At 41.5% G+C, this 22,793-nt stretch overlaps 2 protein-coding genes across 3 annotated transcripts; both read right to left on the reverse strand.

Moving 5' to 3' along the window:
• Positions 1–180: 180 nt before the first annotated feature.
• On the reverse strand, positions 181–12,411 carry nars1 (asparaginyl-tRNA synthetase 1). Of its 2 annotated transcripts, none has more exons than XM_029515328.1 (15): positions 12,258–12,411; positions 10,886–10,968; positions 9,804–9,869; positions 9,371–9,463; positions 9,129–9,218; positions 8,852–8,930; positions 8,606–8,676; positions 8,247–8,333; positions 7,430–7,651; positions 6,348–6,547; positions 5,377–5,512; positions 5,028–5,141; positions 2,375–2,506; positions 1,884–2,015; positions 181–1,095 (listed from the first exon to the last, which is right to left on the reverse strand). In XM_029515328.1, the coding sequence occupies exons 1-15, from the start codon at positions 12,277–12,279 to the stop codon at positions 964–966; spliced, it is 1,659 nt and encodes a 552-aa protein (XP_029371188.1). In that variant the 5' UTR covers positions 12,280–12,411; the 3' UTR covers positions 181–963. The 2 variants fall into 2 exon arrangements, with proteins under 2 accessions (XP_029371188.1, XP_029371187.1); XM_029515327.1 differs by having other exon boundaries at positions 12,237–12,411.
• A 2,395-nt stretch (positions 12,412–14,806) lies between these two features.
• txnl1 (thioredoxin-like 1) lies at positions 14,807–21,219 on the reverse strand. Its single transcript, XM_029515347.1, has 8 exons — positions 20,978–21,219; positions 19,376–19,472; positions 17,945–18,118; positions 17,534–17,656; positions 16,988–17,057; positions 16,649–16,821; positions 15,188–15,292; positions 14,807–15,079 (listed from the first exon to the last, which is right to left on the reverse strand). Exons 1-8 carry the CDS (start codon positions 21,073–21,075, stop codon positions 15,050–15,052), a joined length of 870 nt encoding a protein of 289 aa, XP_029371207.1. The 5' UTR covers positions 21,076–21,219; the 3' UTR covers positions 14,807–15,049.
• Positions 21,220–22,793: the final 1,574 nt, after the last annotated feature.

Below are 22,793 nucleotides of genomic sequence, written 5' to 3' on the forward strand. Positions count from 1 at the left end.
TTTTGTGACTGAAAGTTTGAACCAACTGCTGAAAGAAAAGAAAATCTTCAGCCAAACACCACTAGAGAGGCAGGATGATGACCATCCAATGGGAAGGGGTGCGTATGGTTGTGTCAGTTCACCTTGTAACTGTAGCATTGATTATAAATTAAGCCAGCCAGGTTATGTTTTCTCTTAACAGACACAGATGCTGTACAAGGTTTTGTGGAGTTTTGCTTAAGAAGATGGTGTGTGTTTGGGCAGTTTTTTTTTTCCTGTGTCTTGCTGATACAGTGTTTGTACAATATTCAACAGTAATTTTGCTTCTAATGTATCTAAGCCAATAACTTGGTTGGGTACTTGGTTCTTGAAGCAAAAGACACTTGATGTGATTCTTTACTTTAGGAAACAATAGTGGCTGCAAGCTCAGTTCAGCTAGACCTTAAGACTAACCTACCAATGACTGAAGTGGTGACCTATCAGAAAACAGCCTATATGGCTGTTGGACAGTTTACATGACATGGAGAAGCTTTTGAAATTCAATATGTGGTTGATTTTACTAGATTTCCACAGGAATTTGTAAATATCTGCTTCATTCAAAATTATCATATAGCTTTTAATGCCTCTCTCTGTGTTTGCAGTGATCAATTTATTTTATTTTCACAAATTCCTGTGACTGACTATTAAAATTAAAATAGAACTATACTACTCTATTACATAGCAGCACAGAACTTGCAGACAAACTGTTCAAAAGCCAGCTATCAAGTATCAGCAGATTCAGATTTCAAGTCAGAATAAATGAGGAGAAAGCTATGAGATGGAGGCAGAGCACAACAGCTGTGGTTTCTAAATGTGTGTGGTGGACATGAAATCCACTGTAAGAAATAAAACAGCTAACAGGGCAGAACATCCAGTTGTTTGTTATTTGATGTGGCGATTTGACAGTTCACGTGCCAGGTCCAGATACACTAACAGAATGTGTGTTCAGGGTCGGCAGCGCTGGATGAATCGTGGGTACAGACAGACATCTCTGATGTGATGTCTGTTCAGCAGCCAAGTGAGGAACCGCTCCAGACCCAGTCCATAACCACCATGAGGACATGAGCCATACTTCCTCTGAAACACACAAGCACACACAAACCGAAACCCAGACAGACAGACAGACAGACAGAGACAGACCTGTGGTTAATATACAACATTTGTAGTAATATTGGGGTGCTGAAGAGCCTTAAACCTCCATTCTATCTAATGTCTATCAGGACCAACTGTACTCACTGTAAAGAGTCAGACTGTGTTTAATTCTATGAGAAAGGTTCATACTCCTCACTTGATTTTTTTAGCCCTCTAAACATTTTCCTAGTGAGTTTTTGGTCTCTGTCTCTAGTTTCAAGTCTTCAATACAACACAATATTCAATCCTTTTAACGAAAATCAACGAACCACGAAAATCCTCCTCAGTGTTTTCCACTTAACACCATCATTTCTCCTCAGATCCATAATGAGACTGAGTTTGATCATTTGAATACCCCTGGATTTAAGTATTAATCATCTGGGAACTCATTTATAAAACTGTGAGTAGGATCGTCACGAAAAGTATATGTATGCCCAAAAGCCAAGGGTCAGAGTCATGATGAATTTATGTAGTCATTCAGACTTTTCTACCTGTGAAGCTTCTTGGGTTGTGTTGGATTTATATTTAGGATCATTGTGCTCGTCAAGTTGCTTAGGGGTGCACACATTCTCCCGTCAAGTCTGTTTTTTTATAGATCAAAGCCTTTGCATGGAAAGTGATGTACGCCATGTTTATAAATGAGGCCCCTGATCATTTTGACACTAATGGCACTGAACAAAATGTTAATCCTCTCTGGGCCAACAAACAAAAAGAGAACTCATGTTTTCTTTTACCTGGTCAGTGTACCAGTAGTAAGGGGTGGGATCTATTCCCTCCTTCTTATATCCCTCCAGCAGCTCGTCAGCATCCCAGATACGCATGGAGCCTCCAACAATCTCACCAACATTCGGCATCAACACATCGACCTGGCAGACAGAATGGTCTCATAAGTTAACCCTTTTAAATGAAGTGTGCCGCTGCCAGCACATTTGCACACCTGCACTAGGAATTACCGTTAAGTTTGCATATGTTTGCTCTGGCAGAGATATTCCAGCAGTTTATGAAAGCTGAGTCACGCTTCACAGCCAATACGGGATCATTATTAACTGTTAATACAATCTTTGAACATACGGTAAACTGCCAGATGTTGATGGTTCTAAGTGTTCATGTGGACAATTGGAATCTTAGGTGTTAAAGGGTTAAGAATTTTAACTCAACAGGGGTATATTGGTTATTTTCAGTTAACTCTGAGCCAGTTAAAATAGATTCAAGATTTGTACCATACCGACTCAGTGAGGCGTTTGTCCTCTGGACAGCGCTGCATGTAGAAGGATTTGATTTCAGCTGGAAAACGACATAGCAAGATAGTCTCGTTGATGGCGTCTGTCATCAGCCTCTCTGGAGCCTCAGGAATGTCCTGAGAAAGACACAGAAAGAGGGAAACACAATTAAAGGATTCATTTAGGGATAAAGTCAAATATAAACACAGATGGGATATTTCTGCCAAAAAGAAATCATAAATAAATAAAAAACAAGAGAAAACAAATATTGAGGTATCCAGTAAAAACTGTGTAAAAGGTGGAGTAGGCAGATCACCAAAGGCAGCCACACCAAGCAACCAGTGCGTCCCTTTGTCATTATTATATTGTTCAGTTATATTAGTCACCCCATGGGCCCACCACCTGCGGGGATAACTGATGGGGTCAGGTGCGCAGCCAGTTGGGTGGCAGTGAAGGCGGACGGCCTTGATGACCCAGACCTGGGCGGCAGTGAGTGGGAGGTGGAGCGCTACCAGTTGGATCTGGTCGGGCTTACTTCTACGCACAACATTGGTTCTGGATTCCTATTCCTGGAGAGGGGTTGGACTCTATTCTTCTCTGGAGTTTCCCATGGGATGAGGCGCCGGGTGGCGTGGGGTGTTATTTGTGCGTATGTACCAAACAGCAGTTAGGAGTATTCAGCCTTCCATAGTCCTATTGGGGGACTTCAACACGCACGTGGGCAATGATGGAGACACCTGGAGGGGCGTGATTGGGAGGAACGGATATCCTAATCTCTAGTCCGAAGGTCAATGATCAATTTTGTTAACGTGTCATCCGATCTGAGGCATGTGCTGGACACTTGGGTGAAGAGTGGGGCAGAGCTGTCAACTGATCACTACCTGGTAGTGAGTTGGGTTAGGTGGCGGGGTAAGACTCAGGACAGACCTGGCAAGCCCAAACATGTAGTGCAGGTGAACTGGGAACGTCTCGAGGAGGCCTCTATCCAACAGTCCTTCAATTCCCACCTCCAGCGGAGCTTTTCTAGCATCCCTGTGGAAGTTGGGGACATCGAACCTGAGTGGTTGATGTTCAAAGCTTCTATTGCTGAAGCTGCTGCGGCAGGCCCCAAAAGCTGCAGCCTTAGTGGTGAGGGAGGCAAAGCAGCGGGTGTGGGAGGAGTTTGGAGAACGCATGGAGAAGGACTTTTGGGAGGCACCAAGGTGTTTCTGGAAAAACCGTTTGGCATCTCGGGAGGGGAAAGCGGGGGAACATCCAAGCCACTTATGGCAAGGATGGTTCACTGTTGACCTCGACTGAGGAGGTAGTCGGAAGGTGGAAAGAGCACTTTAAGGTACTCCTGAATCAAACTTGCACGTCCTCTGGGGTGGAGGCAGAGCTGGAGGATGGAGGAGGATCAGTGTTGATCTCCCAGGAGGAGGTCACTGAGATAGTTGAACAACTCCATAGTGGCAAAGCCCCAGGTATTGATGAGATCCGTATGGAAATGTTGAAGGCTCTGGGTGTTGATGGTTGACGCGCCTTTCCAATATTGCGTGGAAGTCTGGAACAGTACCAAAGGAGTGGCAGACCAGGGTGGTGGTTCCCTTGCTTAAAAAAGGGGACCTGAGGATGCCAATTATCTGGGGATCCGAGGAGGAGGGTCCGGCTGACTGTGGAACCTCAGATTGAAGAGGAGTAATGTGTATTCCATCCTGGTCGTGGAACAACAGACCAGATCTTTACTCTTGCACGTATCCTGGAGGGGGCCTGGGAGTATGCCTATCCAGTCTACATGTGTTTTGTGGATATGGAGAGGGTGAGGGGGTCTCTGCTGAGGGCCATCCAATCTCTTGATTCCCAAAGTGAGAGCTGTGTCCATGTTCTTGGCAATAAGTCAGACTTGTTTCTGGTGGGGTTTGGCCTCCGCCAGGGCTGCGCTTTGTCACCAATCCTGTTTGTGATTTTCATGGACAGGATATTGCGGCGTAGTTGTGGGGGGAGGAGGGCTGCAGTTCAGGGAGCTGAGGGTTACATCCCTGCTTTTTGCAGATGATGTGGTCCTATTGGCTCCATCGGACTGTGACCTCCAGTGCTCACTGGACAAGTTTGCCGAGTGTGACGCGGCTGGGATGAGGACCAGCACCTCTAAATCGGAGGCCATGGTTCTTGGCTGGAAACCGCTGGCATGCATACTCCGGGTAGGAAATGAGTCCTTACCCCAAGTGAAGGAGTTTAAGTATCTCGGGGTCTTGTTCACGAGTGAGGGTAAGCTGGAGCATGAGATTGGCCGGAGAATCGGAGCAGCAGGGGTGGTGTTGTGTTCGCTCTACCGCACTGTTGTGATGAAGAGGGAGCTGAGCCAGAAGGCAAAACTCTCTATCTACTGGTCGGAACTCTGAGTAGAGCCGCTGCTCCTTCGGGTGGAAAGATTATATCTCCACTCTGGCCTGGGAGCGTCTTGGGATCCCCAGTCAGAGCTGGCCAAAAGGAAGTTTGGGTTCGTCTACTGGAGCTGCTGGCTCTGCAACCCAGCCCCGGATAAGCGGATGAAGATGATGATGATGAGTTATATTAGTTTCTCTCCACATTAAACAACTCCTCATCAAAGTAAATCCACACCCAAAGATAAAGCTGAATGTGTTATATATATCACTAGAGGGTGTGTTGAGCTGTCACCTCTCCAAACTCGTAGTAAGTTCCATCGTCCTTCTTGATGTCATGCTCTCTGAGCCACTCAATGGCTTCAGTGTAGTTCATCCTCTTGAATGGCCTCTTGGGGGGTTTGAAGTTCTGCAGTAAAATAAAACAAAAGCAAAAATAAAAAAGAATTATAAATCAACATTAGCATTTAACTATATACCCTTCCATCTAAACTCCACTGTTGTTTCCAAGGTCAACAATGAGCTCAACATTGTTATCAATGTTACTCTTGGTGTTTCTCCATAATTTCCAATCACATAGTGATGGAGATTCATACACACAATTCAGTCAGTTCATTAAGAAATTGTGAAAGAATGCCCCGTACCGGGTTGATGTCGTAGAGCAATTGTGCGGCAGGGGATTTGAGCACTCGGTCCACCACATCACACACCAGGTCCTCTAGCCTGTTCAGCAGATCCTCAAACGATATGAAGGGACACTCCGCTTCGATGTGAGTGTACCTGTAGATTCATTCATGTTAATACAGAGTTAAATAATCAGAGGATGGTGTACAAGCCCAGCCTTGAGAGAAACAGCTGCCTCATCAACATAAAGAATTCAATTAAATTCATTTCTACACAAACTGTCCACTCTTTGTTGTCATTAACTGTCCCTTTTCTTGATGATGAGCTTCTTCAGAAGCAAGAATGTTTGCCCTTTATTTTTTTTATCAGATTTTGACGTGACTGTGACAGCTGCCATACCAGATACCATGTCTGCTTACTTGATAGTTTAAAATCCCCGTAAACAAGATCGTTAGAGGCAGGTTGAGGTAGATTACAATGTGGAGAAGATGCCATTTTTTCATCAAACTTGGTGCAACTCTCTGATTCGTTCAAGTGGTAACAAGGCATTTTCCCTTGTATGCAGTCTTGGTCCTATTTAATGGACCAATGGAAAATATTCTCACTACCATTCTTTTGGTGACCAATTCTACCTATTATAATTATAAACCCGTTCAGCTGCTTCTGACAAGGTTTACTGGTTGCACCAGTTTACCAAGACATTTGCCCTAATTCGTAACTCATCTTTCTGAGGATAGCTGAAGTCATAATTATTGTGTTGGAGTTATGAGTAAGGAAGTAATTATGTGTGTTAAGTTAGCAGTTTTGAGCTCTTTGTTAACTACAGTTTAATACCTGATGTTCATTAGAGGATGTTGATGAAAGGTCTATGTAAACGTTATCAGCATACTTTAGTGTGATGGCAGAGGGAGATAACCTGTGTGGTTTCAGGGTAAATATTTGGAGTGTGTGTTCATGTTGGCTCTGCTAGAATGTTGAATGGTACACTCACTCAGACAGGTGCCTCCGGGTGCGAGACTGCTCGGCCCGGTACGACTGAGCGATGCAGAAGGTGTCACCCAGGGCAGGTATGCAGGTCTCCAGGTAGAGCTGGGAAGACTGTGTCAGGTATGCCTGCTCACCAAAGTAGTTAAGGTTAAAGAGCGTGGAGCCGCCCTCCACCTGAGTCTGCACCAGAGTCGGGGGAGTGATCTACAATGAGAGTAAGAGAAAGATGGACATTCAATGAATGAGTGATCCTGATCTCACAGCTTACTGATCTGTAACAGAGCCTCATGAGTATCTGCTGTGAGACTCATTAGCTCTTTAAACCTCAGCTTTATTTGCACAAAACATCAGTTCTACAAATTCAGAAAAGTATGCATTAACAGATTTTATTTGAATTAATTTTGGTTCTTAGATATTTAATAACTATGCAATAACTCAGATTTGGGCCAATAGGGTAACAATGGCTACAATGGACTTTTACTTGTCAATATGTTGTTGTAGGAGTGGAAATCAAAATTTGCTAAAGCATTTACTTGCTATTTTTTTGTGCAGTTGCGTTGAGAAATCAGCTCCAAAGCCAATAATACTCTAAATAATTTTCTATTGCTACAATAAACTCAAACCAACTTCTCCTCACTCTGGGATCAATTTAGTATTTTTCTGATCACAGAGATGTTGCATATATCAGCAGCTGACAGCTAGGACATTGAAAAAGACATCCTGACTGGCTGTGATATCTCCCACTGGAATCAATAAGAGCATCCTGTGGATAAATGTGACTCTGAACATCACAGTCAAAGATGGAAGATAATAACTGATGGATAAATACAGATATAAAGTAGTTATGCTCCAGTCAAATAGTCAGACTGATCTGATTCTGAGTGAACTTGGTTTGTGAGTTTATCAATGTAATAGAAAAATGAAGACAAATCAGAGCTAGAGCACAATAGGAGCTCAATAGGAGTTCAGCTTCAACTGCACAAAAGAGAGTGGCTGTAGCTGACAATTAGAAGAAAATGCTGCTCGTTTACTTTGAATGAGGGTCAACTCACTACAACCCCTTGTCGTTTCATGAATGTGCATCACCTCATAGTATCCATTGTTGAAGAAATGGTCCCTGAAGCACTGTGTCACGGTGGATCGGACTCTGAGGACTTTGGAGATGTTCTCTCCTCTGATCAACATGTGCCGGTTGTTAAGCTGGACGTCCACATCAGACTCCTCATTCAGCAAGTTGTCAGCCCCTCCTGCTGGAGCTAGGCCAATCAGCTCCCAGAAATCACAGTGCAGCTCGTGGCCTCCAGGCGCCTAGAAGAAGAGAGCTCACTGACAACCTTCCTCAATGGTGTAAGGAGCTCATCCTAAATACAGGTCTTTTCATGTCAGCATTTGCCTGATCCATTGTTTCACAGCAGATGCTGCGAGAAGAGGTTCAGCGTTTGGGGAGATTATGCTATCGTGAGAGGTGTTGGACTACTTTCGATTTAATATGAAATCATAAAAGTAGCCCTTATTCTTCACTGGCTCAATCAGTGTCTCATAGGATTTCACTCCATTACACCAGTCCACATCTCACTGTTCATCTCTAGAACATGAAACAGTACATTTTGCAACTGAGTCAGTGAAGAAGAAAAGCACCCTCTTCACCAAAAATAACGCAGGACCTGTCCTAAAAGGGGCACAAAATGATCATGATATACTTGCATGAATGTAAGACTTCAACTCATATGTTTTCTTTAAATATTTATATTTACAATGTTAGCATTTTTAGTTAAATGAGTGGTTTATATGTAGAGTACATTTCCCTAAGAGACTCTGTGTGTGTGTGTGTGTGTGTTTGCGTGTGTGTGTGTGTGTGTGTGTGTAGTGTGTTGGTGTTGAGTGTTGTAGTAAATGTGTTCACCTGTTTCCCCTCAGGAACCTGAGTGACAGTCCCATACAGAGCCACTGTACTCTCTGTGGACAACAGCAAGCCATTGTAGCACTGGCACTGGGGACAGGAAGAGAACAAGACACCATCATAAAACTTTAAAGTTATATTCGTATTCCAACAATACCAAAACATTTCATTTTCCTCTCCTTCAAGTTTTCATCAAACTTTATCCTGTTGTTTCAGAATAAAAGGACTATATTGCTTTGCCTTTTTGCCCTCTGGTAAGCTGGTTTACCTCTCCATACATTAAATCTTTTTCAAAAACATTTTGTCTCAGCTTTAACTGTTCTATAAGCTGAATGAGTGCAGTAATGTAGTTAAAATTGTACCAGTTTATCAGACAGGACACACTGCAGGAAACCTGTTCCATCTCTGAGCACAATGAACATCAGGTTCTTCCCTGTAAGAGACATGCACATTATACATCAGAGTAAGAAAGATATGTGGTGCCTTTTCTATTCTGACACCAGAAACAGAAAAAAACCTAACAGAAACGTTTACACGCTCAATGGTGGGATTAATCAGAAACCAAGTTAAAATGAATTAATTGTATTTTCATGTGTTTGGCTACGCACCCTGTCTCCTGAGGCGATGAACCCAGCCGAACACTTTGACTCTTTGACCCCTCTTTGACTCCAAATGACCAATTTTAACCTGCGAAACAGGTTTTTTTTATATACACACACTAACACACATATATATATATATATACATACATACATACATACATACTACATTATAACATGTTATGATGAAATAACTCTACCATTAAATTAAACATTTTTAAATTGATATTCCTTCACCCTCAGGAGTGACTAAACAACAAAATCGATGTGAACGTGAAAGTCTGACCATCTCAGGCTCAGGAAGGCTCAGGTCTTTCTCAATGATGATCCTTTTGGCTTCTTCCAGGTTTTTCTCTCTTCTCTCAGTATCCTCTGCCTGCACAGTAAAGTGAAGAAATGACAGCAGTGCATTCAGAGTGATAATCAAATTGCTTATACAATTCACTGAAAGGAGAAACATATAATTATCAGCAAAATTAACTAATCTCGATTATTTTCCTGAATTGAAAACTGTTGTGAAACACACACCTCCTTCTTTCCTTTAGCATCACTCTTTATCTGCTCTCGGTTGAAGGCTTTCTTTGCATTCTTCATCTGTGTCTTTGAGATTACTGCCCAACGCTGAGGGAGAGAAAGAGAAGAAACACATGAAGAGACCAAGACAATTCTATTGCAACAAGAAAAGCACCTCGTAAAGTGGGTCTGCTTCATCTTGGGCTTTTAGAGAAGGAAGGTTTTTACTTGTCGATTTTTACTCTGTGCTCTGTGTTAACCTTCAAGTGAGAAGATAAACCAAGAACAGAAAATTTGGCTGGGGCGGGAAAAAAAAAAAAACAAAAAAAACTAGTAACTTGTGCAGAATCATTTTTATGTAAAAATGAGACATCCAAAACCATTCCCGGTGTTTGTACTCAAGACAATATCATGTTGGCAAAGAAATAATAGTAACTTTTTAACTCACCTCTCCTTCTTTCTGTGATTCTACATAGATGGTCGGGAATGGCTCCTTCCCAGCAAACATCAGTGCCTATCAAGATTTGGCCAGAAATGCAATGAGGTGCAGACAAACAAACAATCTATTTCAATAGCATCCTTGTTGGCAAGAAGCATTTTAAAGGCCTCATTACTGAATATACAGCAATCAGCCATCACTTTATGACCATATGGCTAATATTTAGTGTGTTTCAAAACAGCTTGGGCATCCACAGTTGGGAGAAAGCTGTTTTGAAACAAATCCTTCTTTTCTTTAGCATTACTCTTCATCTGCTCACACTGGAAGTCCTAACTCTTCTAGATCTCTGAAGGTGAGATATGTGGTACATGTACCTAAAGTTAGTCCTGGAAGTTGTGACACAAAGTGTCAGGAATGCTGGGTCGGATTTAGATCTGGGGATTTTGGAGCCAAGGCAACAGTCGACCTAGTTGTTGTTGTTGTTACCTTTCACCAGGTAAGGGATGGACACACCCCTGACCATCAAATGCTGTAATTAAGATTTGATCAATCAGATTTGACCACCCTCTTCCATTGCTCCATGGTCCAGTTCTGATACCCATGTGTCCATTGTAGGTTCTTTTGTTGGTAGACAGGACTCAGCATGGACACTGACTGGTCTGCAGCTACACAGCCTCATATGCAACAAAATGTGATGCTCTGTATGTTCTGACACTTTTCCATCAAAATCAGCATTATCTTTGTGTTACAGTAGCTCTTGAATCAGTCCACACACACCAGCCTTCACTCACCAAGACCTTCAAAGAGTCATGACCCAGTTTGAAGTGAAGTGGGTTTTTTTTTATCCTCTGCAGAGCAGGAATATCCCACAGAGCTGCAGTGTTGCAGACACTCTGATCAAGTGGTCTACACATCACAATTTTGCACAGTGACCATTTTTTTGCTTCAACACATCAACTTCAGGACTAAATGTTCACCTGCTGCCTAATATATCCTACTGACAGGTGCCATGGTAAACAGATTATGTTATTAACTTCATTCTAAGGGGTCATAGAGGTATGGCTGATAAGTGTATAATAAAAGTTACTGACCTTGAGAGGAGTTTTGAAGGGTTTCTGCTCTGTGCCATCTCCATCCTGGTCACTGCCACATTTGTCTGACACGTACAACTCAACTGAAAAACAGAGACAGAGTGTAATGCCAGGCGACTTTATCTCCCCATCAGTCATAAAGGATACCCATGGAAACCATAGTTTTTAAATACCAATTAAAAATGAAAGTAAGTCCAATTAAATTAAGAAAGCTCTGTCCTTTGTCACACAAGATGGAGACAATTTGGGTCCCTGTGCCTTGAGTAGCAAGATCAGTGAAGGAACAGATTCTTAAATTAAATTAAAATGTCTATTTACAGGCAAACCACCAAGCGGCCGTGAAGTCAGGTGTTGAATTTTTACCTCAGTAAGCGACAAGTCATCTGAGTTTCACTAGACAGGTGCTGGTGATATCACAAACAGCGAGGTTTGAAACCAGCAGCTGAGTTTATTACTCACCACTTTTTTTTTTCCATCTACAGCCTCTGGCTCTCATTGTAATGTTACAGCAGCTTAAATGTCACAAAAGGCTTTCCAATACACTTACATTTTGAGCAAAGCAATACATTTTATACCCCCTACGTTTCCCTAAGACATAGCCATTGGGTGGTCTTGACTGAATATGACAACATTCAGCAGCAATATCATTGAAAGTACAATGACTGACATCAGTTGTGACCTTATAGTGCTGAGGGGGTGATGTCAACTTCTTGACCTGAACATGAAAATCTTATGGTGCTGCTGATACCAAGTATATGAACAGATGGCACAGACCAAAAACACAAAGTTTGTGGCCAGACTTTACCACATACCTTTGGCCTTGTAAAACTGCACCAATATTTACATTAAAACCAGTTTAAAAAATGATATGTTAAGAATTTGTTTATTATTGCCAGCGCGCACACACCTCAAAGATGTCTCTGTGCAGATCAGGGCTACCATTACCTGGATAAAGGGCCAATGTGGGTGTCGAAGCTGAAGGGACAATCAGACTTCCAAGGAGTTTAGACTGAGATGTGTGTTATTAAGCGACTAAAGGGTGGAATGAAGGAATGATTCCAAATCACGGGCGGCTTGAGCTGCTACACTCACAGCTGTCACAGCTACATGCTAGCTTTCGCCTGAATCACAGCTTTTATGTCCGAGTTTCGGCCACGCAATCATTGGGCATATCTTCGTGACGAGGTGGATGTGTTCCTTTTAGTTTTATCTCGAACCAAACCTAAAGAGTCAGACCACCGTCAGCTACAGGCTTACTGCTTGCACAACTCAAACTGATGCAATACGCATAACACATGTCATTTGAAGCTAGCTAACTAGCTAGCGTTGGCTAAACAACTGTCTCCCTTACCCACTGAAACTTGCTCCACACCTTTCGTTATCTCTGCCGCCATGTCAGCCCAGATGCAGTCCGCTGAAGTGGAGGATGGGGGGTTAAATAATTTGGACCCTGAACAATGGAAATGATTCCGCGGAAGAGACCGCCGGCGGTGCCTGCTCAGCCCAGCACGGATAGCTGTGACCCACACAGGAAGAGAACGCTGCGGTCCCACGCGTCACGAGCGGGGAAACGTCACTTCTATTACATTCGGTTATTTTGGTTGTTTTCATTGTCAGAGTAAAAACATGCACAACCATTATGACACTACTCTGCTCTTATTTTCAGAAAAATATATGTAAAAACAGCAAAGTGTTGAGTGAAATGTTGTGCTTACTACGGAGTCAGAACAGTCTCCTATGAATGAACTCTCGCGGGGCTGCACTGTTCAGACACGCTTAACCTTCCGACCCGCCGTACTACCGTAAATTCTTTTCATCTTCTCGTCTAATCTACTGAGATTTCATGAACTGTTTAACATTTTTAAGTCTTTGTCATGCTTATTAATTACTTTTGCTGCTGTATTGGATAGCTCTGGTTCTCTGCCCATTCACAGCACCCGGCACAATGTAATTCCTTTACATTAACCTGACTTTGCAATTGTTATTGTTCAAGGAATATTAGCGCTTCTTTTAGTCATGTGTAACACATGTCTAAAATGATTCCTACTATATGTATTGCTATTAACAAAGTAAAGAAAAAGACTGAAAGATGGAGAGGAAAAAATATACAGATTTATATGGCTTTGACTGTCAAGGCAGATGGCTCTTAAAAGCTTTAAAGCATTTAAAGGTTCGGAAAGCCGTTTGTCAAACAGTTCTGTACACACATACACAGATGATGAATTTAAAAACAAGAAGAGCTACATATATATTAGTATGACTCAAATAACTGGCCCAAATCAACAATATTAATATTAACAGAGAATGCATGGGTTCCTGCAGACCAAAATCTCCAACTTTCCCTCTCCACAGCCCACATTAAGTACTTGGGTATAAATATCTCACCTTAACTACCAGAGCTAGTCCACCTGAATGTTGATTCACTCCTAGGGAAAATCTGTGATGACCTAGGGCGCTGGAATAATCTAACCCTAACCCTAACCCTAACCCTCTTCTCTAATGGGGTGTATAGCTACTGTTAAAATTAAAAATTTTTGCCACAAATCCTCTATTTATTCTCCATGATCTCATTCAAACATACAGCAAAGTGGTTCCAGAAGTTAGATTCTACTATTATAAAATGTTACTCAATGAACAAAAAGACAAAAATAGTCTTGATGTAGCTGTTGGTGACAGCAATATCCACAAAATGTTGAACATTTGTAATTGGCCTCCTTTTGGTTCCCAGCATCTAGTCCGATGTGTACACCCCTCTCATGTACTTGTTGTACTTGCCGACTGCTGTTGGTATAGGGATAACAACCCTCTGACGTCTGCCAGCGGAGCACTGTCTCCCCACTGTACACTGGATGTACGTTTGTAAAGAACATGAAAATGCCCTTTTTGTTCAGGGCCTTTTCTGTGGTGGCTGAAACACCAACTCTCCCTTGCCAATAGGTCCCACAGGCCTCAAATCCCTGCTGTCCCAGGTGACAGAAGGGGAGGGGACTGGTTTAAAAGTGGTCAAGATACACTACTGTATGTATCCAGACTCCAGGAAGTCTTTTTTTATGAGAGACGCCACCCCATCAAACGAGAGTCCATTCCCTGATGCTGTTGTTGACTTTCCTACGTACAGGGAGAAGTCAGCAGTGTAGCCATTCACATCAGCTAGTACACGCCGGCTGCTGTTGGTCTGGGGATTCAATGGGGCTTTAATGTAAGGCTTCAAAAAGTGATCTTTTGGTGAGTTCACTGTACAATAACCACAGCACCAAATACATCCCTGATGTCTGTTTTCAGAGCATATCCTGGATGGCTTTGTCTTCCAGTGTATTCTTGCCAAACTTGATGCATTGTTCTCTTGATTGTTATGACTTTAGTTTTACTTCTAATTGTTTGCAGATATATCTGAGCAAATCCTGAGCTAATCAGTCACTGAAACGGATGCTAATCATTATTTCCTAATGAGTTTATGGTATCAAGTCTTTGATAGAACAAGACGGTCCCATTTAGAGGAAAATACACCATAAAGCCATCTTGAACATCTAATTGGGATCGAGTCCAGAGCAGGTCAGATCCAGTCCTTACTTCTTGACTCCAACTTCTCCAAATATGGATCCTTCAGGTCTCAGGAAAAACAAGATGGCTGGCAGACAAATTCCAAAACTCACATACTAATCAGTGGCGAAAAAGTGGGTTGCAGCTTGGTCAGCATGTCAGTGGTTGTGATATATTCAGCAGCAATTGCATTGATCATGTACTTTAAAGACACAAGAGCAGTCTGTCTTTCAACTGATATTGCTGGAACGAACCTCTCAATGATCTGAAATGTGGTCAGACTTCTCATACTACATAAATGGAAACTGTGCAGTTTGAAGCCAACACTGTGGCTACTCTTCCTTCTCCTCTTCATCTTCCTCCATCAAGCAGACTTGACCCACATGCCTTTGAAAAAGGATTGTGTTTTATTTACAGTGATTCTCATCAGTATTACAATACAATTGATTTGTAGACTGCACAGATGGAGAATTCATTCAGAGCTTGAGGAGGACAGCTGGAAGCTGTTTGTGTGTGTTTGTGACAGTAGATTGTGTGGCAGCTTTGGCAGAGTGAAAGTCCTTGGATGTATTGTGTAGCGTCCTCCCCTTCTCCTTCTCCACACTCTCCTCTTCATTCTCCTGTTCAGTGACTCTCGCCTTTCTTCCCCACGACCTACAAGGGAAAAAAAAAGATCATCTGGGGCAACAGACTCACAAATGAATGTGAGTATGAAGAGGGAAAAAAAAAAAAATAAAACAGGCTGCGGTAACTACTCCCTACCCTTTTGAATTCATTCATGTTGGTGGCCTGTACTGGGGTGCCTATGAAGGTCAGGTAGTTGATTTTTGTCGTCTCCTCATTTCCTTGGTTCGACCTGACAAACACCTGTTAAAACAATGAAAATACCAGCAATAAACAGATGAAACCTTCAGAGTTTTAACCATCGGATGGCAGTCCTGACACCATGTTAGTACCAAGAATCTCCTGTCTAACTGATCAGACCACATGGCGTCTTCAAAGTGCTGCCAAGAAAAAACTAGGTCACCTCGAGCACTGCCGTCAACATCACTGGAAAGTTTTATTTGACATTGATAGAATTTGTAAAACCAGAGGCATGATTGTTTTAATTTCATAGTACAAAAATATTAATCCGAGCACAAGATCGGGATGGAATGGGAAGGGCAGGTCTTTCCAAATATTTGTCATTTTTTGCCAATTTACAAAATGGAAAAAATGGTCAATCTTCTGATAATAAATCAGATTTGACGGTTTCTGTGTGGGTTCTTTGGGGCCCAATTTGTTAATAAAGAAGGTTAAAGTGAATAAATAATTATCAGATCATAAAGCTGAAGAAAAAAATACATACCCAGCATGGGTATGTTAAACATTTTTGTGCTATACAAAGGCAAAATCAAAAGTATTCAAAAACAGCCAAATAGGCTCAGACCTCTAAGGGCTAATGTTGTATTTCTCCAATCTGCCAAGAGTGACAATAGAGTTGCTGAGTAGTGGTAGCTACAAGGTGTCTTCAGTATCAAATCAACTAAAGGAAATACAAACACAGTTTCCTCTCGTAGCTTCCTCAGTCATAGGTAATGTTTTATTATACAAATTAGAAATGATCAGCTGACATCAGAGAGGAGATGTGGATGAAGCTAACACTTAGCCTGATTTGGGACTGAGCTAAATGTCTTCAGTTATCAAACACTGAAAACAGGCAAAATCCAATAGAGAGAAACAGCTGAAAGCTCAGACACAACAGCATTAAGTGTTGTTATAATGCCACCACAATGAGACTTGTATGTGAGTGTTTAATACACCATCAAACTAAGTGCACCACTTGCTGTGGTGAGGGACAAACCTCCAATAATACAGTGGTGAACAGACAGCCAAGTGGTTAAGGTACATGTATTATTATTTTGAGACTCGAATTGCCAGTTGACAGTATTCTTTACTGCTTTGCTTTCCTAATGACCTGCTTACTGTTTTGTCATTGATACTGAGGCGACAAAAATTTTTCTGAAATAATAATAATAATGGCTCCTCACATGGTCTGTTATTGAAGGCCAAAAAAAAAAACAAAAAACAAAGAAACAAACAAACATCAGCATGAATTATTTTATCATCATAAATAATAAATATAATCTTTTTTAGTGGAAGTGGAAATTAGCTTTACTTGAACTTTGCTTGAACTTGAAGTGCAGGGGCATGTTGAAATGGTCATGAATGTTTGGTCCTTACCGTAACACTCTGTACGTTCTGAAACTTGACGTAGCGCAGAGGAATCAAACCGTCATCTTTGTAGTCTTCCTCCGTCAGTTCCAGAGTCTGGGTGGCTTCACTCCGCTCTGCGTCGTCAAAACCCATCGACCGAGGGAGATTGATAAACACCTTCATAACCTTAGGGGCTTGGGCTGTCACAGGGAAGGATAAACAATACATGAAATAAAGGAGTGGGATGGTAGGAAGGATGGATGGAGAAAAGGATGAGGTTAGTTATCATAGAAGCAAAGATTAGCTTCATTGAGTATGCCCCAGTTGGGAGATTCAGACTATTGAGATGAGCAGTGTTAAACTCACTGAAGTCTGAAGACTGTAACTTCATAGAGAAGAGCTTCACCGGCTGATTGAAGGCGATGGTTATCAGCAACTGGAACAGATGAAAGAGGGCAACATAAGAGACAAAGACCTTCCTTGTACCAAATCCATCTGTCCATCATTATCTATACTGCTTATCCTTAAAGGAGAAGGAGGCTGGAGCCAGCATCAGCTGAGATTGGATAAAAGCAGATATATGGAGACAAACAATCATTCACACCACCAGCTCTTTCAACCTGCATATTTTTGGACCAGAGGAGGAAATTGGAGGGAATCCACACAGACAGATCCCAAGCCTGGGGTTCTACCAGACCGAACTACTGCACTACTGTACCAACCATCTCATCAAAAAGAGAAAATAGAGCTAAAATGTCAAGTCCTGCTACTATGTCCACATACATTAAAAAACATAAAGTGGAGATGTGTGCAATGAAGCCAATACAGAAGCCTTAAAGAGGCTTACTGCTGCCTGTTTTCCACACAAATATTGGGACCAGAAATAAAATGCAAATAGACAGCTGTTGCTACCTGTTCATCACAGTCGGACTCCAGGTAGGTGGGGCCTTTGGTTAAGCAGTTATCAAAGCCACAGTCATCGCTCTCATTGAGACACTCGCAGCCAGCTTTGTTGACAAAAGGCATGAGGTCCATCTGAAAAGAAAGCAAACATGATAAACTTATCCTCTGAATCTATTATACTGGATTAATTTTGTATGATGTGGTTTTTGTGGGCACTGAATGCGGTGAATGCTTGGTGACAAAGCTTGTGTTTTTGTTTTGTTCCTGTTGTTTTTACCATTACATATCATATCTTAATCTTAACAGAGCTGAAAAGTGAATCATCTGATCCCAAAAAAGCCACTTCAATAGTAATGTATGAACCTACGACTGAGGAGGATGGAGTCAGAACAGGAGGGGTCAGGAAGAGTATCCACTCACGTATCCCTTTGGAATGTCAGAGTCCTCGCTGTTTCCTGGGTCGTTCTCTGTATGCTGTTTGATCTTCTCCTCCAGACCTGTAGCAGCTGCCCCCTGATACTGATCTACCCGAACCCTGTTCCTGAAGAACAGGAATGTTGGTGTGGCTGAGATGTTGTTGGCTGCTGCTGTGGCCTGAGAAAAGGAGAAGCAGTACAGTAAAATTAGCCTGGCGTCCATACCATGTCCAACAAACTCTCTGTAACCGTCATATTGTAGAGCATTACTGTGCTACTTCATTTCTTGCCAGTAACTGTCTGGTGACATCTGTTCATTTTTAATATCTGTCTCAGCATGAGAACCTTCTATCTATTGTTAAACAACAGGATATTTGTATGTCTTTTTCATAGTTTCTGCAAACCGTTTCAATACTTTGCCAAATGATGATATCCAGGCATCTGAATAAAATAGAGTCTTCTAGCTCAATCACACATGACCAGACTCAAACCATTAGAGAATATATTCAATCAAAATGGTGAATATTGTATGTACCATTGACTGTCTATGCTGAAGAGGCTTAATCTTGCTTTCTATCTAATGGCCATTAATGCGCATGCCACTGGTTGTAAAAAGAACTTAGACTTAAGAATAAACCAACTTCTCCCTTGATTTATTAACTCAGTACAACTTTTTCTATGTTCTCAGTCTCAACATTTTTTCAATACCACATGATGCTCATTTTTATAATGATCCCATTTAGAAGAAAACAGACCATAAAGCAGGGAATGCATTTGCATGTGGCTACCGTGTGATTGACAGACTCTACCATCCTTTCCCTCTGTGCTACTGGGCTCCATCATTTTTAAAGCAGGTTCCTATATAAATAATAGGGAAAGAGGGCTTTATCTGCAATGGCCAGTCAACAATAAATGCGCCTAACCCTAACCCTTATTGAGTAGGAGAGGCAGAATGTGTGTACGACTGTAGCCAAGATAGTCATTCCTAATCTAAATTTTTAGGCAGAATTCTTTCATTTACTAACCCTAGCCAAACTGTCCTAAGATGATTTACACTAAAATTATGTGTTTCTTTGATAAGCAAAAACTTCCGATGACAGATTTAATTTTCTTAAACATGAACTGTTGTTGAAGAATTTAATTATTTTTCATAATTAATAAGCAGTAATACTGCTTCAAAACTATATATTCATTAAAAAGACTGCAGTAACAGCAGTGAACTTACCCTTTTTATTTATCCACAACTTCACCACTCATTTCATACAAGCACATAATTTATTCACACATTCTCACTCTGTCTTTAGACATATACGTGCACAACTTGAATCTCTCATGTAAAAGTTCAATAGGTTTACTTTAGAATTATTTTTCAATGTCAGTTTATGAGCTCAAAATCTTTTGGATTCGCATTTGAGCCCATACAGGCCAGACTTACCTGACACACATGAACATCTACTTCAAGGAAGACAACTTGTGGGTACTTGTTACTCAACATATTAAAAGCTGGAGCTATCGTGACACAGGGCCGACACCTGAGGAAGAGAGACAGCGGATAGTGTTCTGGTTTCTCAAGTAGTACTCCGATTCATTAGACATAAACTGAGAAAAAAAAGGCTATCTTTAATGAGTTATGTTAGCTAATTATTGCTACAAAACAAGTTACAAAATGAAGAATCTGACTACGTCAATGCCATTACTTGACATTTTAGTAAATATTTAAAATGTAGTCGTGGCACATAAACTACTGCTTTTTGCAGTCTAATACTGGATGTTTAGAGTATAGTTTAGTAAATTTTCACATCAACACAGATCATGCACTAATATCTTTGATGAGTCATTTAAAATGTAGTAACTGTGGCAAGGGTGTAGAATGAGGGGACATTTCACAACTAAAAAAGCTGCCCAGCTACATCTGCAGATACAAATACAATATAATTCACACATTTCTGAACTAAATACAAAAGGTTTACGATACTTGGCCACAGATTTGTTTTCAGATACAACAAATGTTGCTAAATGATAATATTGATTACTTCAGTTTAACAATTTTATTTGTACTGTACCATAGTTCAATTCTACATAGGCAGCACGACAGGATAGTGGCTAGCTCTGTTGCCTCACAACAAGAGGTGGTGGGTTCCTCTCACAGTCCAAACACTTGCATGTCAAGGCTAATTTCTGACTCTAAATTGCCCATTGGAATGTGTGTGTGCTTGTTCGTCTCTGTATGTCTCTGCCTTAGCCAAAGTGACCTGGGTTTGGATCCTTTGCATGCCCCACATCCCGGAAACGGATAAGCAAGAAGTCAGATGAAGAAGGATCTAAGATTAATGAGTACTTCAATTTCAAATTAGAGTAATGTTTTCAAATTCAGACATGTTCTTGTAGCTCCTCTTCCTGAATCCCCGTGGTAATAACTTGTAATAAATCCATCGAGCAGCTACATATTCTATTCGTGACTCAACCTTTAGAATTAAACTAATGTTGAAGTTGGCCCACCAGATTGAACTCCTCTCCATTACCATTACAGCACAGGATCGAAAGTTCACTCACTGCTGGATGCTCATGCGGACAACTATAAGAACAGTCCAAAAGACACCGTGAGCAGAGTACGTCTGCTGTCAGATACAGACCCACACATTCATAACAAACAAAACCACAGCTGAGCTGTTAAAATACAACACGTTTTTGTTTAGCGTCACGTTCATTTAGTGAGCTTCTTTAGCTGGTGGAGACTACAGACTACAGTAGACAGCTCCCTCTGCAATTAATGAACCAACTCACTTAACATTACGACACCTCTCCGGCAAACTTACTATAATAATGCTATGTCATTGTAAGCAACACAGCTAGTCAGCTAACGATAGCATGCTAACTTAGCTTATCTTGGAGGAAAAGCCTCTCCTGTCAGAAAACATAGCTCTCCGGTTCTTGTCAGCTCTTCGGGACACATTAAACAGTGAACTCTGGTTGTTTACTTTCCTTTCCCGTGTTTAAGGCAGAGGCCTGCGAGCTTGGCCCAGTTTGACAAGCTTACCCAGCCATTGTGAACTTCACTACGGCGAGCCTGGAGCCGGCGGCCGCTAGCTCCGGCTGGAAGTCCGGGTCGCTCCAGATCACTTTAACGCCGACCATGGTACAGTTTGAGGCTGCTGTGTGAGCTGGGTACCTGGGCGACGGTCAGGACAGGATAGTGATCCGATGTGTTTTTAGCTTTGTGTCAAGATATTAGCTCTACAGCTATCCGGTGTCCGAGACACACTACAGGTACAGCGAGCTGCTTCAGGATGTGGACTCCTGATTGGCCAACAGACAACAGGAAAGGTGGAGTTTGGTTCTTCTTCGGTGATTGTTGGCGGTGCAGACGGTCACGTGCACTTTACTGCCACCTAGAAGAGGGAGGAAAACTAACATTACACGACGAAATCGGTAATGATACTTTGAATGCTTCAGTGCAGTTCCTGCAGAAATCAAATAAACAAATAAAACTAAACAAAGCAATAAATACATAAAACCAAAAACATGTCAGACCTAACCCTCTGCACTGTTGCACTGGCTACATTACCATACCTAGCTTCAGTACAGTAGAGGTCTACATCTATTAAATAGATGTGGGATTTTCAAGAAAGTGCAACAAGTGCAACATTAGTTAGGGATTAAAGAAAGTAGGTTTTCGGTCTGAGATGCATTTTAAATAGCTTTTTAAGGATAGAGAGGGATGTCCTAGCTCTGACAGGACACTGGAGCCTGCTCTACCATCAGGGAGCCGGGCAAGCCAAATGCCATTGCCCTGTTTGCAGGGATGGTGATACCAGGCCACATTCCTCGTAGGAACAAGGAAAAGACAGGCAGCAAAAGGCTAATAGAGTTCAAGTGGATGGTAAAGACACAAAAGCCTCTCCGGAGGAGCATCAGAGACTACCATTTGATTGGCCATGGGTGAGGCATAGTGGAGTGATGTGAACTATGTAAATATTTTCAACTTAAGAAATGAAAAAAAAAAAAAAAAAAAAGATGAGAGAAAGTAACATTGATAGAAGGAAGCAAATCAGTTGAGCATTACATTACTGCCATCTGCAGTACAAATTCAAAGAGTTACTTCTATTGCAGAGATGCACTGTGTATTTTTGGCCCTTTTCTCAATATTTTGATGTTAGTTAACCTTTTAAGTTCCTCACTAAGGAAAAAGCAATGGGAAATTATTTCTTTGCATTTTTTATTTCCTTGGGGCAATAATAACAACAAAATATATATTTTTAAGTTTATAAAATATAGGCCTGTACCAAGCAGTTGAGATGACACGTCATGGTATATGTATTAAAAAACATTCAGATATCAAAATGTGCTCTACCAAATGGTTAAGCAGGACATTAAAGAGTTAAGATATTAGATTTTCTGGTAGGTCTGTATTTAAATGGTACCACAGGGATTTAAAAATTATTATCCATTACAATATTGTATGAACCAATTTCCTCAGAATTAACGATTGAGAGGGCCAACAATAGAGTGGTGACCCGTCCAGGATGACCCTGCCCTCGTCCAATGTGAGCTGGGATAGGCTCCAGCGCCTCCTGCGACCCAGAAACAGAAAAGTGATACAAGTTGAATGAATTAATAAGGAATGGGATAGGAAACACACTAACAAACAAAAGAGCACAGAGTGCGTGTCCTTTGTTTGATGGTACTACAGATATTTAGTATGGACAACGTTGGATCACTGCTTGTCCAAAGCCGTCTTGGAAATATTTTGTGTTTGCTTTTGGCCTGGTTTGTATCCAAGATAATTCATTTTCACATATTCAGGTATCTGGCAGAGTGAGCACAACGTGGTGCCCAGAGAATGGATGTGATCG

The sequence above is a fragment of the Echeneis naucrates genome, chromosome 12 (genome assembly GCF_900963305.1).
Source record: "Echeneis naucrates chromosome 12, fEcheNa1.1, whole genome shotgun sequence".
Classification (NCBI taxonomy): domain Eukaryota; kingdom Metazoa; phylum Chordata; class Actinopteri; order Carangiformes; family Echeneidae; genus Echeneis; species Echeneis naucrates.